Source organism: Pimephales promelas, chromosome 8, assembly GCF_988280905.1.
Source record: "Pimephales promelas chromosome 8, fPimPro1.hap1.1, whole genome shotgun sequence".
In the NCBI taxonomy this organism is placed as follows: Eukaryota; Metazoa; Chordata; class Actinopteri; order Cypriniformes; family Leuciscidae; genus Pimephales; species Pimephales promelas.
The window spans coordinates 21,530,561-21,547,999 of record NC_142776.1 but is presented as its reverse complement, the minus strand read 5'-3'; the positions used below and the strand labels follow the sequence as shown (position 1 = coordinate 21,547,999).

Genomic DNA, 17,439 nt, shown 5'->3' with positions numbered 1-17,439 from the left:
CAACTTGTAAGTAAAAGTTGAAGCAGAACAGACGGGCACTACTAGCAATACTGATTACTGTTCAGACTGACTGGAATACTGACACAAGTCTCTCTGATATTGAAGAATAAGAATTGGTAATCTCTTACCATCACTAGCTCATTTCCCTTTCTACCACAAACTGAAATCACTCACAAAGTGGCCTGGAAACAACCCAGTGATGTCACCCTAACAATGTGTCTTTTGCGCCTGTTGCTCAGTAGCTGCTAACCGTTCATTTGCCATAGAGTATTGATCAAGTCTCCCCTACCTCATCCAGCTTTTCTAAGTGGGTCATTTATTTTTGTGTGAAATTCGTTGGCTAAAAGTTTGCCAAGGTTTTGCAGTAATTATCTCATGCGCATGTGTTCGGGCACTGCAGGGGGCCATGCTAAATTACACATTTCTCTACAAACTCCTGGATGCTTTTACGGCCGTGCGTTATGCAAAACCACATCGGAGGGCCTTAAACAACCCTCCAGTGGATTGAAATAAAGTTGACGCTGCTCTTTGTTTTGAAGCTCAACATGCTCTTTGTTTGGCAGTGCTGAATCGGTGGTTGTTGTGAAGGAGGGCCTTAACTATTTAAGAGACTTTGGATCACGAACACCTGGGGTGTTTTTAGTGGGGCGCCGGATCCAGATGGGTGGATATCCGTGTGATTCCATTAAGGAAGAGATTTTTTTTTTTTTTTCATGTGAAGGTTGAAAAAAAGTATCCAAGTGATGCTGTAAATAATTACCAACATAAATTGGCACAAAACCTTGATTCCTATTTTCCATAACTATACACTAAAATAATGGGTCAATGGCATGCTTATTTTTTATTATTTTTTATTATTTATTATATTATTTTTATTATTATTTTTATTTTATTATTTTATTATTAATTTTATTATTATACATCAAAGAGAAGACCTCTGCATATCCGTATCATACATATCATGTATGATAATTTGACTTTAAGGTTAGTTTAGGTTGTAAAGTGTCATGTGATGTGACTCACAGAAATTATAAAAAAAAATATTATTTGTAAAATAATAATAATGTGTTGAAAAAATATGTATACACACGTGCATTCAAGGTGAATATGCTGACTTATGGTAACACCACGTGACATTTTTAGGTCAGTAAATTGGTATGAATGTTTTTATAAACTATATGAAACGAACAACATGAATACAAAGAGTGAACAAGATTAAAAATGTCACAATGGACAGAACAATATTCTGTACCCTTAAGTGCTTGACCTCAGCTATAGTCATAGGATGAATCTTTGCTAAATTTGACCCGTTGTGAGAAGCTTCAAGTCAGAAAGAAATCTATCAAGACAAGTTTGTCTTTAGTCTTCCTATTCCATCTACAACAATTATATATTCTCTAAACTAACACACTTGAATCAAAGCTGGTAAAACATATTAGTGGGTCAGAAAAATCAATTTATTACGTTGATTCAATTTTCTCCTCAGGCCAAAAAAAAACAAAGTAGGTCAATCAGTGTTAAACTGAGGAAAGTAAATGACTTCTGCCTCTTTACAACACTAAATGCTTTTTTATGTGGGTTGTTCTTGAAATAAAATTTTACATTGTGGGCTGTCACGAGAAGGTCAAATATATTCATGCTTTCGCTTTATGCTTCAATTATGACTGCCTAGGCATGATCTTCTCAAGAAAGTATAGAGGCGTTCCATCTTGTGTGTCTGTTCCACCTCTGTTCTAAAAAATCAGCCCACACAATCCGGGGTACAACTAGCCAAGGTAGCACAGAAGCAAAACTATTTTTGGAACACGTTTTCCTGTCTTGTAAACTTCAACAATAGCGACACATTTCTTTCAGGGGTAAACATTTCATCTCAAATTATTTTGAGATGGTTTGAATATCACTGTATATTAATGAGCAAAATTTAGTGAACATTACATGTTGTAAAAGCACATTGACGATCATGCGCACAAATTTTTATATTCTTTGTGTGTGTGTGTGTGTGTGTGTGTATGTATACACTCACCTAAAGGATTATTAGGAACACCATATTAATACTGTGTTTGGCCCCCTTTCGCCTTCATAACTGCCTTAATTCTACGTGGCATTGATTCAACAAGGTGCTCCACAATTCAACGATTGTCCTGCTGGGAGTAGCCATCAGAGGATGGATAAGTGGCCATAAAGGGATAGACATGGTCAAAAACAATGCTTAGGTACAGTAGGTTGTGGCATTTAAACGATGCAGAATTGGCACTAAGGGGCCTAAAGTGTGCCAAGAAAACATCCCCCACACCATTACACCACCACCACCAGCCTGCACAGTGTTAACAAGGCATGATGGATCCATGTTCTCCCAAATTCTGACTCTACTATCTGAATGTATCAACAGAAATTGAGACCCATCAGACCAGGCAACATTTTTCCAGTCTTCGACAGTCCAATTTTGGTGAGCTCTTGCAAATTATAGCCTCTTTTTCCTATTTGTAGTGGAAATGAGTGGTAACCCGGTGGGGTCTTCTGCTGTTGTAGCCCATCCACCTCAAGGTTGTGCGTGTTGTGGCATCACAAATGCTTTGCTGCATACCTCGGTTGTAACGAATGGTTATTTCAGTTAAGGTTGCTCTTCTATCAGCTTGAATCAGTCGGCCCATTCTCCTCTGACCTCTAGCATCAACAAGGCATTTTCACCCACAGGACTGCCACATACTGGATGTTTTGGTAACACTTTACAATAAGGTTCGTTAGTTAACATTAGTTAACTACATTAGTTAATATGAACTAATAATGAATAGCACATATACAGCATTTGTTAATCTTTGTTAATGTTATTTTCAATATTTACTAATACTTGATTAAAATCTTGTTAACATTAGTTAATGCACCGTGAACTGACATGAACAAACAACGAAAAGCTGTATTTTCATGAACTAACATTAACAAAGATGAACAAATGCAGTAACAAATGTATTGCTCATGGTTAGTGCATTTAGTAAATATATTAACTAATGTTAACTAATGAACCTTATTGTAAAGTGTTACCGATGTTTTTTCACCTTTTTTTAATACGCCATTCTTTGTAAACCCTAGAAATGGTTGTGCATGAAAATCCCAGTAACTGAGCAGATTGTGAAATACTCAGACCGGCTCGTCTGGCACCAACAACCATGCCACACTCAAAATTGCTTAAATCACCTTTCTTTCCCATTCTGACATTCAGTTTGGAGTTCAGGAGATTGTCTTGACCAGGACCACACCCCTAAATACAATGAAGCAACTCCCATGTAATTGGTTGATTAGATAATTGCATTAATGAGAAATTGAACAGGTGTTCCGAATAATCCTTTCGGTATGTGTGTGTGTGTGTGTGTATATATATACTTTGTATATATTTATATATATATATATATATATAAAACATCTCTCTCTAAGTATTATTGTATACCATATATTTGTTATATTACTAGGTATACAAGGTGAAGATTCATTGTGGAATGAAGTCAAAACTTTTTAATAGTCCTTGTTTTGAAACAAAACTCCAAGAGTAAGAAAGGAAAACTAAATGTCAGTTTCTGTCACTTTTTCACTTTCTTGATTTGATCTCAATCTCACTACTTTGCGAGATCTTCTTCCTTTGAGTCACGCTATGGTGTCACAAGAGTTCAGCTGTTTTTTATTTTTTTTATTTTTTTTTGACGTTCCACCATTTCACATAGCCAAAGAGTGCAATGCTGACACTGTTGCTATTCAGCTGAATTACAAACAAAATAAAAGAAATCACTCATTATTTCATCAAATGCTTTGATATGCAATGCATGAGTCAAGACTACTGAAACCTAAAAAGATAAATAGCAGGAAGACCAATAATCACAAAAATTAAAGAATATAATTTTTAAAGTATAGACATTTTTTTTTTTATTAAATACGTCCATTATAAATGTTCTGCCCTGTTGAATAAATTTCTAAGGAGTGTCCTTTTTTTGTTAAAATATAAACGGCATACATGAATGTGCATGGGCCTAAGAAACAGGTAAGCAACAATCACAAAAATTAGGTCTCAAAAGGTCAGATTGTATCAATAAAATCAAATAATGATGTTCACAACTAAGTTACTATGCAGTACTTGATGAATACAGTGGGTGTTCGTCTTCATGACAATCATTAAGTCTGTAAAATCAGTTTTTTTTTTTTTTTTTTTTTTTATGATGACAAATAATCAGCAGAATATTAAAGGCTGCAAAAGGTGCAGAAACACCAACTGAATCCATTCCAGACCAAAGCATTTAATCTGTTAGGGGGGAAACATGTGCACTGATATTCTTGCTTTTTCCACCACAGCCCAACAGATGCTCCTTCTGTGTCAGGGTTTAACTGGCTCAAGGGAGAACGGACCAGCTCCCCCCAGCTGGAGCCACAAACGAAGTTACCCAGGTGAGAATGTCGGAAAGTAAAATCACTCAGCAGTCCACGCTTCTAACCAAAAAGTAATTGCTAAGTGATTTAAGTAATCAAGATTTAAGAGATCCAGATAGTAAAAGGCTTAAATTGTTCTTCCGATCATCCCTTTACAACAGTATTTGGTTATGCACTATTAAACAACTTCTTATTGCATTTCCCCACTATTTCCCTTGAAAAGAAACTACTTAATAGACACACACAAAAAAAAAAAAAAACGTTGTTTCTGATGACATTTCTCTTGACTGCTCAAGCTGAAAACTACAGGTGATAGTTATGTAAAAAGTATTGGGTCAGAGTTACAGTTAGCTTTACAGTATGAGAACAAATGTGATTACGACACATTGAAAACTCAGTTCTTACTCCTCCTACATTCAATATTCAGCTCGTGTTTTCTAATTATGCATTCACATCTCAGTAGATTGATGCCCATTGCCCACACGGCATGTATATTCAACAAAAGAACTAGTAAGCAAATCAAAGTCTTGACATTTATTTATTTATAAATCTATTTTTTTTTAAATTCTTCATTATGGATCTACATGAATTCCACAAATTTACAATACACAGAAGAAACAAATATGATATTATAAACACTTTGTAGAAAAAAAAATCAATGTGGAGCAGTAAAAGGTTTTTAAAAGTATATAACTTGTTCTAAGCAGTTAATGTTGATAGTTTTTACACAGTAACTAACAATCCAGTCTATGACTCTAATATAAACTCATGCTGATACATAAAGCATGAAAGGACATAATCTCAAAACATACTCCCTGGGCTGTGCTGCAAACAGGCCTGAAATGTAAAAAGGTCAAGAGCAAAACAGATTTTAAGACTACGAGCCAGCCAAAAATGTACAACCCAGCAACACAGTTCCTTGCATTCCAGAGTCGGTTATATATAGCCTAGATTACATAGTCTACTAAAATAATTAATTGCAGTGTCCATAACAAAGTGAGATTATAAACTGCAGGGAATATTCACATATTATTAAGTTCCATGTTGTGCTCAGCACTTAAACGTATGATAATAAATCACCAGAAAGCCAGAATATGTCTAATGATGATATAAGCTATTTGCTCAAATATAAGCTATGTTAAAAATGAGTGCTGAAAACAGAACATTACGTCCTTATTTCTTAAACAAACATCAAAGATAGTGCTCTCTATGCCCGTGTTAGCTGAACTTTGAATAACTGATGCTGCTTATCCATTATTTCCAGTGGGTCAAATTAACTACTTTTTTTATCAGGTACTCTAATGAAATTATATAGAGTCTCAAGGGATACAGAAACTACTGCTGTACCTGAAAGAGGGAACTCGGGGAACGTCCAATAGCCTACTTTTAAAGAGACTACTTTACACACAGACAAGTTTCGAGTGTTTTCTGCAAATTGAATGAAAAACACGACGCCAGACGTGCGTTTGTAGCATTGACTGTGAAGAAGAAAAAAACACGAGGCATGCATGCAAAATACCAAACAGACGCCGTCTCCTTATGTTTAATGACAGACGATTATTTAAAAACGCCTTCTTAGCAGATGACAAAATAAACCATGTCCATATAATTAACAATAACTAACTTAAAAAGAACACACACGAGTGAAACTAACTACCAGAGCTGAGCTTTTTAAAGCCCATGTGTTATTTTCAAATTAAATATTCTCCTTCTCCATTTTTCCCGCATTGTCTCTCTCTCTATTATATAAAAAAATACTAAAATGCACTTTTAAAAATATTATATGTGTGATGACCTCGAGGCTTTAATGAACGGAGGCCTGAGGTTAATCGGAGAACAGGAGCTGACATTTCGGTATTTGCAGAGCTCAATAGACGTGTTCAAGTTACCAGTTTAAAATAGTTTCGACACTTAAGAACAGTATAGTTAACAATTTTATTCAACTTTTGCTCAGAACATAAATAAGTACAACGTAATGCGTGATAGGCAAACGTATAAAAATAAATTAGACGCACCACGATTACGTATCATGAAGCAAAAATAACATCACATTCGTGTGCATAAACAACAAGTGTTTGTATGAACTGTTGTTTTTGTGTGCCGCTGTCTTCTCTAAGTATCGTCGTGGCGGATAATATGGATACTTTACCAGTAGAGATTGCGGCAACAAATAGTACGTATAGAAAGCGCGGCTCCAAGAGCATGGCAGTAATGCGGAGTAATTCATTCGTCAGTCAGTTGTTGCTGTCACTGGCATCTTCACCAGACAAGCGCTCGCGCAACGGTGCAAGAAGGTTCACCGCCAACTGACAATTAAACCATTAATACTGCATAATTCCGAACCAAAGTGGCTTTAACAAATATTTATCAATATTCCTTTTATACAAAACAACCTAAAAATATTTAAAGTTATCGATGTTATTTGACAAATAACCGTCACTAAGGGTAGTTCGTCAGCTTATACACAAACCACGACGAGAACAAAAGCAGTTTGAATGAAAGTTTACATTTTCTAACAAATTAACGACATTCCAGTTAAGCCTGTATTCAAAAACAGTGTCTCGATGTTCATATAATCCCGGTCAAACAAACCGTTGTGCACATTGGCCAGCAGGTCCACAGATTTGAAGAGGTAACATAATAGGAAAAAGATATCACTTAGAGAGAAAAAAAAAATAACACAATAAAAATGCCGTGTGAATAAGCGATCCAGAAATGTTCTGTAAAGAAGGTTATGGCCGTGGGTTTAATACGGGGAAAGGCAACGAATGGACACTTTGCTTATGTCATGGAATAGCAAATTAGTTCTGAGTATTTTGAGGCTGGGCTAAAGAGACAACGTACGTAAGACACTTTCTCTGGCCACGTGACCGTCTCTGCCTGGACGCGTCCATCCGAAAGGAGGAATTAAGCATTGAATGCAACTATTTCTCTCAGTCGTGACGGAAATATGATTCTTTCATTTACATTTTAAACGTCGAATTTAGAAACACTATAGTTTATTATTGAAGTGCAACTGTATGAAATTCAATTATTGACGATAACTAAAGAAATACAAACTTAAAGCAAAAACTTGCACACCCCTGTCCTCTAAAAATGGTATGGTCGTCAGCTCAAATTCCGAGAATTGAGCTCTCCTGATTCTTAGAACTGGGGTTCTTAGAAGTGGTGATGCAAGAAGTTTCTAGGAAAGCACTACCAGGTGATTTTTTTACATTCTTTTCCTTCTGGCGCGCTGTTGCCATTACTCACACATATTCATTAGGCTGTTTTATTGGATTGTATGGTTAAATGTTTATCTAGGCTGATTTGAAGGTGTTTTTGTGGACAGTTTCTAGAGCGGAGTGTTTATGTAGTGGGTCTGTCTGGTGAAAATGCTTTTGACAGTTCAGGTCGTCCTGCATGAACAGAACCACACTGCTCTGTCAGTCCTTACTGCGGAACATTGGGGTCGTAAATAGGACGTGCAGCAGAGGGTTGAAAATTTAGACGCGGTGCGCGTTTTTTTTTTTTTTGCCCAAGCTACCAAATAAGACCGCTTACAAAGTTGACTGAATGGCACATGGGGGGTAATATAATACAGTAGAGATTGTGCACTGCGTGGTTAAACACAAACATAAAAGCGTTAATCTGACGATTTCACTCCCTTTTCTCTGCGCATGTTTTAAAAGTCGCTCGGAAAGCTGAGTTTGCACTCACGCTCGCGTTCGCTCTTTCCCTTGACGTCTTGATTTTGTTGTCCTGTGCCAAAAGCTGTATACATTGTGTTTTCAGTGCGTGTATGCTGGTATAAGTCACATCCTTAGCTTAGAGATGATTTCTGATTAGTTCCACAGCTCATTTACTGTCATTACTGATACTGCTATTATTGTTTTTTTGTTGTTGTTTTTTTTTTCTTTCCTAAAGTGCATAAGCGATCAATATATTTAAAAAGTAGCTGAGAATTGTGAATTGTTACAAGATTCGTCAGCGCTTGGCGGTAGAGATGCAATAGAAAAGTTTACATAGTTCGGTTCCCTGTCACTTTGTGGCAACACGAGAATAACAGACCTGCACAAGTTTCTCTCTTCATGTGTCTTGTATTTTATTTGTCGGCAATGTGTTGTGTGTTTCATTTTAAAGTAGCCTAAGTTATAATGTTCTCGTCAGAAATGAAAAAAGAGAAAGATGTAGAGATGCATATGGATAATAAGACCGGTTTGAAAAGAAGAAATCGACTAGCCTATATTTAAAGTGGTTAGAAAGCGCTGATTGGCATTGAGCAGTGGCTTAGAAATCTTGCCGCTGTTTGCGTGTTTTGGATCGGGCTCTATTCCTGGAGTGAGCACATTTACAGGCGTTACAAAGAGTAAAAGTGATTTAAATTTAATATTTAAGATGTAAGCTGAGAGTACGAATGCGAGATATGCAAGAGCTCAACGGTGAGCGCGTGCGCTCTGCCATACGACACTGTATTCGTGAGAAGTTGACGTTCTGTTTGCTATACGTTATAGTGATTTAAGACCGCTAAATCCGTGCGAAATTGCCAAATATGACTTGACGTGCGACTTGCAGGTGTCGTCGTTGTCGTTTAGTGCCGCTGAACTTCAGAACGGTCACTGGGTGACATCTCGTGGACGCAAAACTTCTAATTTCTTAAACAACAAACGTAAAAGTAGCCTAGTACGTGCAATCAGAGTGGCTACTAAAGTTTTGCTCTAAGGAATACATTTTCATAAACGTTGTAAAGAGCTGGTGTAGTCGGGTTGTTGTGGTTTCAGTGTGTAGCTATTTGTTTGTCTAGTGGTTAAAATCCAGATCCCTTTCCCGGTCATGGGTGTTTTGCCTCTCCACGCAAGAGCATGGCATCATGACAGCGCGCGGTCTGGGATATTGATATTATGTAGGCTCAAATGGAAACAGAATCTTTAATACTGGATGTTCAACATGTGAGAAATGTTCGCCTAACTATTTAAAGGCGTCCAGTGAAACTATATATTTGTGTCAAGGCGCCAGATGTGACTGGGAGAATCGTCTGAGGTGATGCGTCCAATGTCTGAACGTAAGAGCGCAGAATGTGTTGTCGAAATTAATCTATTTAAAAAAAATAAACTTTTCTACAGTTAACATCATTCTTCGTTTGTGTTTGTTGTCTATTCCACTTTGTCTGTTATTACATCCATTCCTTAATAGTGAAGTCTATCGGTAAACAGTGCGGCAATAAACAGCCTATTTCCCCATGACTCATTCGAGTTTATTCTCCTCCACACATAAAGACTTGAAAACAGCAGGGAAAGAAGCTATTTTCTTCAGAAGACAAAAGATGTGTAAATACACACACTTCAGTGAACTAGAGACATCTCAAGATAAATATGCACTTTGTGAAAACTTAATTAAGGTTCCTATAAATGTGGTCAGATAAAAGATAATTTTAGGTTGGATGAAAAAAGATTCTCAGACGTGACAAAACTACTGCACGTGGATGGACGTCAGATCTCTAACTAAATATTTTCATCATTTGTCGCCACCTATCGGAGAAGGAGAGATAACTATGAATGTAATTGATTTTCAGATTAAAGGGATAGTTCACTCAAAAATTATAAGTCTGTCATTTACTCACCCTCGTGTTGTTCCAAACCCTAATGGCTCACTTTCTTCCGTGGAACACAAAAGGAGTTGTCAGACAGAATGACAGCCTCAGTCACCATTCACTTTCATTGTAGGCAAAAAAAAGTTGCAATCAAAGTGAATGGCGACTGAGGCTGTCATTCTCCATAACGTCTCCTTTTGTGTTCCTTTGTCAGAGGAAAAGCAGAGGAGGTACACATTGACAATTTTTTTGATGCATAACAAGATTAAAGCTATATTCTTAATAGAGGTTTTGACATACCTCCCCAAAAAAGCAAAGAACAACAGCAATGCCTTTGTTTCTAAAGTTTCTAACAGCTAATATAAGCTTTAAAGATTCCTGTGATGTTGGAATAATACCCAACTTTCTGATTTTAGCACGTTATTCAGTGAGCACCGATTACATAATTCATGGTTCATTGTGTTTCCCAACAGATCTCGAAAAAATGGCTTGTGCAGCCGACAGCTGCATCCAATTCACGCGTCACGCAAGTGATGTTCTGCTCAACCTGAACCGACTGCGCAGCAGAGATATCCTTACAGATGTCACGATTCTGGTCAACAGACAACAGTTTCGAGCACACAAAACGGTCCTTATGGCATGCAGGTGCATTTGAAGGCTATTTCTATTTGTTACATGCTTGCCTATGGTGGAAATGGTAAAGTGACTAAAACTAAAACATTTTCTTCACAGTGGGCTGTTTTACTCAATCTTTACTGATTCACACAAATGTAACCTGAACGCCATCAGTCTGGACCCAAAAGTTGACCCAGAGGGTTTCGCAATCCTTCTGGAGTTCATGTACACTTCACGTCTCGCACTGAAGGAGAGCCTCATCATGGCCATTATGAACACAGCCATCTACTTGCAGATGGACCATGTAGTTGACACCTGTCACAGATTCATCAAGTCCAGGTATATTTTGCTCTGTTCATAAATGATTCCATAGTGCTTCTAAATACAGAATTTTAAATAGTTGGAGAAATCCGAGGTCTTTAATTTGCTCAATATTCCCATGCAGTGACTCCTCCATCAAACTTCCCAGAGAGGACTTTCTGGTCAGCCCCCTGCTTTTACCTCAAGACGTTCACGGTTACAGACCCCACGAGGTGATGGATAACGTTTCTGGACGGGCAGCGACTTTCAGAGATGGGAGACCCTATGGCGTCTGCATGTTTAACGGGGTCAACGCTCCCAACAGCTCATACCTGTACAGCCAGTTTCCCATGCAAGGTTTCCCCTTTCCTCTTTGCAAGCTTACAGACACCAAGAACACTTTCTCAGACTTCTCAAAGGGAGGCATCATCCATCACAAACACTGCTCTCCGGTTGACGGTAACAACACTGTGCTGTCCGACTTCACTCGCAGCGCCGCCGTCGGGAGCTCAATCGCTTGCCACGCAGGCTCATACTCCTCAAGGGAACCGGGAAGAGACGGGGAAATGAAGCAGGAGACCACGGAGGGAGTGGTTCATTCGATCGGGATGAGCTCCAGGAAACATGGCTTTACCAGCCTGGCCCAAGACCAGCAGAGGGAGACTGGGAAAGAGCAGAGTTCCCTGGCAGAGGAACATTTGAGCCACCAACACTACTCCATGGGCATATCCTCCAATGGACGCAAAACCTTGATGAGCAGCCCCCAGAGCCCCCTCAAATCCGACTGCCAGCCCAATTCCCCAACAGAGTCGAGCAGCAGCAAGAACGCCGCCCTCGCACAGGCCTCGCAACCTCCAACCTCTCAAGGTACACAAGACCCTAAAGCTCGCAACTGGAAGAAGTACAAGTTCATTGTGCTCAATCAAAGCTCCAAGGAGGAGGAGACCAATCCTCGTGAACCCGGAATGCACTCCCCACCGAGGCCGGGCTTGTCTGCTTTCCTTCACCACGTGGACTCTGAACATCCCGACTCGAAGGCAACGACAAAGATTAGCGAGCAAGGCGAAGACTTCACTGTGCCTCAGGCCAGTCGCCTGAACAACATCATCAACAGGTGAGTTGTTCTTTTTTTTTTCAAAGGAAATCTGAAACTCTTTAACAGCTATAAAAGATGTCATCCTGTAGTATGTGTACAGAAACCGATTAGAAGATCTCGTTTCCTAATGCAGTAAAGTTTAGAACTGCCAGTTTGTGAGTGTTTTGTGAAACGGTTCCCCACCCACCACCTCCACAAAGCCAGATTGAATTTTTCTTCATCCATTCCAATCCTCTTACTGCACACCGAGGATTTACATCTTAGCAGGAATGTGTGAAATTCATTCGGTATTCTATGAAAATTAGTGAATTCCTCTGCATAAAGACCTAAAATGTGGCATTCTCCTCCTCAGAACTCTGGAGGGATCGCAGAGGAACAGTGACAGCCACTCTTCTCTCTATATGAGCCATTTAAAATGCTCGTCCTGCGGCTCCCAGTCTCCACAGCACTCTGATATCTGTCCCAACACGTCGGCCTCACGTCTGGCCGAGGAGATGTCTGAGATGCACTCTGAGTACTCTGATTCCAGCTGTGGTAAGAAACTTCGAAATGGTTTCCTAAGAACCTGTTAGTGTCTTCCAAAACCAATCTAAAACCATTACTCCTTTACCTCACAGAAAATGGAACCTACTTCTGTCATGAATGCGATTCCAAGTTTGCAGAGGAGGAAGCCTTGAAACGCCACACGCTTCAGGTCCACAGTGACAAGCCATACAAATGTGACCGTTGCCAAGCAGCATTCCGCTACAAGGGAAACCTTGCCAGTCATAAAACAGTTCACACCGGTAAAAATAAACAGCTGCTAATACAAATGCAATTTTGGCTTTGACGTTCGAGCTTTTGCTTAACCTCCTTTTTCATTTGCTCTGCAGGAGAGAAACCATATAGATGCAATATCTGCGGGGCTCAGTTCAACAGACCAGCAAACCTCAAAACCCACACACGGATTCACTCAGGAGAAAAGCCATACAAGTGCGAGACATGCGGCGCTAGATTTGTGCAGGTGAGTGCTTCGAGTCAGTCAATCGTAGAGACGGAGAAAAAGAGATTTGAAAGAGTAACATAACCTTTTGCGCAGGTCGCTCACCTTCGGGCTCACGTTCTGATTCATACTGGAGAGAAGCCATATCCATGTGAGATCTGTGGCACTCGTTTCCGCCATTTGCAGACACTGAAAAGCCACCTGCGAATACACACAGGAGAAAAGCCCTATCATGTAAGAATACGTACAGCCAAATCATTCATAACTAGATCTATAAAGCGCAAAAGCATTTATTCCCGTTCTTGCATTTGTTTTTCAGTGCGAGAAATGCAACTTGCATTTTCGCCACAAGAGTCAGCTGCGGTTACACCTCCGGCAGAAGCATGGCGCGATCACCAACACCAAAATCCAATATCGCATGTCCTCAACAGACCTACCGACTGACTTAACGAAGGCATGCTGAGTAGGCACTTTGGGGCAGACCTTGGCATTATATGACCTGACTTGTACAATCATTCAAAATTTTAGTGCCACACTGTGTTAATCGGACAAGAAGAAAAAAAAACTGGCATAAAATGCCAGTCTAAACGGGTTTCCTCTACATTTGAACATAGAACCACAATATGATCTCTTGTAGTCACTTTATTGTTTGTATTTACATATGAATATATATATATTAATGTTGGGAGTGTTTTTACAATTTGAGTTATAAAAAGCTTTATTTTGTTGGAAGAAGGATGGAATGTAAAACATTTAAATCTGGTTTTTGAAAATACAGTATTTTCTAATGGGAAAAAAAAACATACTTTTCTGAAGGTATTGGGGATTTTGATCGAGGTTGGAATATTTTAAGAACACATTTCTCGCAAAGCAAAGAATTGTGTGTCTATAGATTTTTATATATACATGTACAGGTTACACTATGTTGGAACAACCTCTGTCTTGTAAGAGGAACTCCTAACTGTGACTATAGCATTGGATATCTCACTTGGTTTTTGTCGTGTACTTTTGAGAATGATGGCTGCTCTCTCAAATGGAAAACATGCATGAGGTGGGTTGCCACTGATAAACTTTTATTATGTAGGAAACTGCATAAATATTGTGACAAAGTGTAATTTACTTTACATCAAGATTGCTCTCTGCTGGCAGAGCCGATCTGGAATTACATGGTAACATATGCATTCAAAAGTAATAATAATGATGATAATAATAAAAAAGGAAAAAGAAAAAAAAAAGGTACTGCTATGTTATGACCAAGGAGATATTTTGCTTCAGATGTATTTGTACAGAAATGTGACTTTTTGTTTCTTTTGGCAAGTGAAGGTTTACAGTTTTGTTGTCGTTCTAGAAGCTACAGTAAAAGGTTATACTATTGTCTTTATTTTCTTTTTTTTGTCTGTGTATACACTGTGTACTCAAGGTGCCTTTCTCAATGGTGTCTGAATTTACTTTCATTCAGCCCAGCTCTACTAAGGTACAACTGAAGGGCAACATGTGTCCTTTTTTTTTTCCTTTTTGAGTGTGTAGACATGCGAGAATGTGTGACAGAAGGACGCTGTGACTGTGTGTGTGCATGTGTGCTTTATAAATGCTTTTCACACACTTTAAGAAAAAAAAAATGCAAATCATTGCGTGAGCTATACATCTTCAGGACTTGTTTTGGGATTGGGCTTTTTTAAATAATAAAAAAATGCATTAAGCTTATTGTAAAATATAGATGTATGAATGTAAAATAAAAGTATTGGATTTCTATGTCTAACACTTGTGTATCGTCTATTTATTTCATATTCAAGGCAACATGAAAGTGAAAGACAATGAACTTCAACAGTTTCAAGTGCATTCACCATTGTCTTGACAACTTAATCATTAACATTTCCCTTTTTTCATATATTTTTAAAAGCTTAGCTTTATGGGAATGCTTGCATGCTACAACAAAGACCAAATTGTTAGAGAGTCGAGACAATAAGCAGGGAACCAAATCACCACAAGCTTAGGGTAGTGAAAAGCAACACTGGAAGCTCCACACCTCTGTAGTATCAATTCCTTTTATATGGCTAGAGTACTATGAACGAACTAACTAACCCCAATAGGAGTGAAACACTACAAAACAGTTGGGCTACAGTTTGATTTTCCACACACATTCGCTTTAAGTTACACCAGTACTCATTCCCAGTCAACAAGTGACAAACGGCTCCATCTAAAATACCACAACCAGATTATAACCATTATATATATATATATATATATATATATATATATATATATATATATATATATATATATATACACATTATTTATATATCATCAACCAAAATGATTTTTGACTCCATAACTAATGCTCAGACTTATATGTACACATCATAATCCAATACATACTGCATAGCATACAAACGGGAGATGTCATCATTTATATAGAAGCTTATTCAATAATCAGTTCAACACAAGATCATATAATGGAAGTCTGCAACATAGTCATTATGAGAGATTGGGGAGAGGGATCAGAAAACTATCCATTACAAACCAAAGGTATTAGATCCTCTTGTGCTACTCTGGAACAGGTTTGAGCTTATTTTGCTTCCTTCTTAAAAACCAATAAAACAAGAAAAGCAACAATATGACCCAGAACGCAATATGCATGTTTCTGTACTGTGGTGGGGAATTTCCATTAACTTCTGTAATTTTTATACTGAATAAATACCTTTATGCTAAACAAAATCTCTGTGATCCCAAAATTATAGGTTCACAGTCACTTGTTTAATGAAGTAAGGACATCTAATAAACTGCCAATGTTTTTATACCAGGTGAGGTTAATCATATTTACATAATCACCTAATCCAACTTAACCCCAAAACATAAATCTAGCGAGGTCCAGCTCACTAATCGCCGTTAAACAGTTTTCACTATATTTTAAGGACATGTTGAATGGCCCAGACACTTTAACCCTCACAAATTTTAAACACACAGTACACTGAATTATGTCAAACCGGATTTTAAAAAAGGGACAGAGGGATCTCACTAATTAATACAATTTTAAGTAGCTTGGTTATTCTGGGTCTGCATTAATAAGCACAAGAACAGAACACAAATATTTTTACTTTATTATTAGCTAAAGTCATTTTTAAAAACTGAACTTTCATTCACAGGTGAATGCAAAACCATGCAGACACTGATCAGAGCTCACGCTGCTTCCTCTAGCTCAAAATCATGAACAAGGGTATCATTGAGGTCATCGGGGCCAAGTATCCAATGATTTTTCTTCTGAGTAGAAATCTAAAAACACAGATTCAAGAACGGATCACTTACACACAAAAAGGGAAAGGGCAACCGCTTCCTTTACGATCCTACCTTTTCTTCAAAAAACTCTTTAAGTATAGAGTTTAGATCAGAACTTTTACCACTGCGATCGTCCATCTAAATGACGAAAACATCATGAAAACCAAAAATTGGTCACTTGCATGACTTCCTAGGTCCTTCTCTCAACTTACTTTGCTATGGTGCCGCTCAGTCAAACACTCATCCATGTCGAAGTCCTCATTCATGCAGTTCTCCTAAAAACACAGATGAACACCATTTTATACGAAACCTAATCAATTCCAAATTCATGGCTTGAATGATCCATTGTAGAAGTAGTTGTAATGTATCTCTGTGAAAAACACTATTCAGACACCTCTAATTAACACATTTATCGTCATAAAAATTAACTACTTATGTTTCACACTTAAAAGGCGTTTTAAACGTAGGCTTATGTTGAGGAGGACATAATGGGAGCGTTCCGAATCAGGTGAGCTCGAGATCAATCAGAAAAATGCACTTATCATGATCAAAATACTTTCCAGAGATCACACAATGTTTTGAAACAACAACCATAAACATGTTATGGAAAGGACGAAAATCACACCTACCATTCTCATTAAACTCAGTAGGCTATCTGTGTAATTTGAGAGTAACCCGCGAGCGTGTCAGGAAGGCCTAAAATGGAACATTAACTAACGGCTGGTGGCAATTTGTCTTGGTTCACACACGGTTAGCAAATTAACGTTAACAGATTTCAAGTTCATTGGTGAGCTAATTAACAAATCCTTCGGCACTCGTGCAGCGATTACGTTTTTTCTTCCATGTTGTGACGTATATCTGAGTGAAAACCACATGTAAAAGTGAAAAACGGATACTTGGGCAAGAAAAAATGTAGAACGAGATTTTCTGAAATCGTTTGGGAACTATTGTAAATGTAATAGTTTAATATTGCTGCTAATGCTATCGTGTTAGTGAGTGACAGGTTGTTCGGCCGTCGCGACAGGGAACACGTCATCAGAGTTGTCACTGGAAGTGGGAAGAAGTTTAAATTACACCATTTTAATTCAAGATTATTCCTTTTGTGATGCTGAAGACGAATATATCTTTCATCTTTTCTGGGAATGCAATGCATATACAATTTTGGAAGTATTTCTGTATCTTGTAAGCACATTT

At 38.1% G+C, this 17,439-nt stretch overlaps 1 protein-coding gene and 1 long non-coding RNA gene across 3 annotated transcripts; one reads left to right on the top strand and one right to left on the bottom strand.

Moving 5' to 3' along the window:
- The first annotated feature begins 4,286 nt into the window (after positions 1–4,286).
- Positions 4,287–14,731, top strand: bcl6aa (BCL6 transcription repressor aa). 2 transcript variants are annotated; one of them, XM_039691472.2, is made up of 9 exons: positions 4,287–4,428; positions 10,453–10,624; positions 10,712–10,933; positions 11,040–12,008; positions 12,343–12,524; positions 12,608–12,775; positions 12,863–12,993; positions 13,069–13,206; positions 13,292–14,731. In XM_039691472.2, exons 1-9 carry the CDS (start codon positions 4,302–4,304, stop codon positions 13,433–13,435), a joined length of 2,253 nt encoding a protein of 750 aa, XP_039547406.1. In that variant the 5' UTR covers positions 4,287–4,301; the 3' UTR covers positions 13,436–14,731. The 2 variants fall into 2 exon arrangements, with proteins under 2 accessions (XP_039547406.1, XP_039547408.1); XM_039691474.2 differs by lacking the exon at positions 4,287–4,428 and adding an exon at positions 7,476–7,612.
- A 1,314-nt stretch (positions 14,732–16,045) lies between these two features.
- On the bottom strand, positions 16,046–17,265 carry LOC148977719 (uncharacterized). The gene is made up of 4 exons (XR_016169496.1): positions 16,875–17,265; positions 16,458–16,520; positions 16,318–16,383; positions 16,046–16,242 (listed from the first exon to the last, which is right to left on the bottom strand). It is a non-coding gene; the product is annotated as an uncharacterized LOC148977719 (long non-coding RNA).
- Between the last annotated feature and the right edge of the window lie 174 nt (positions 17,266–17,439).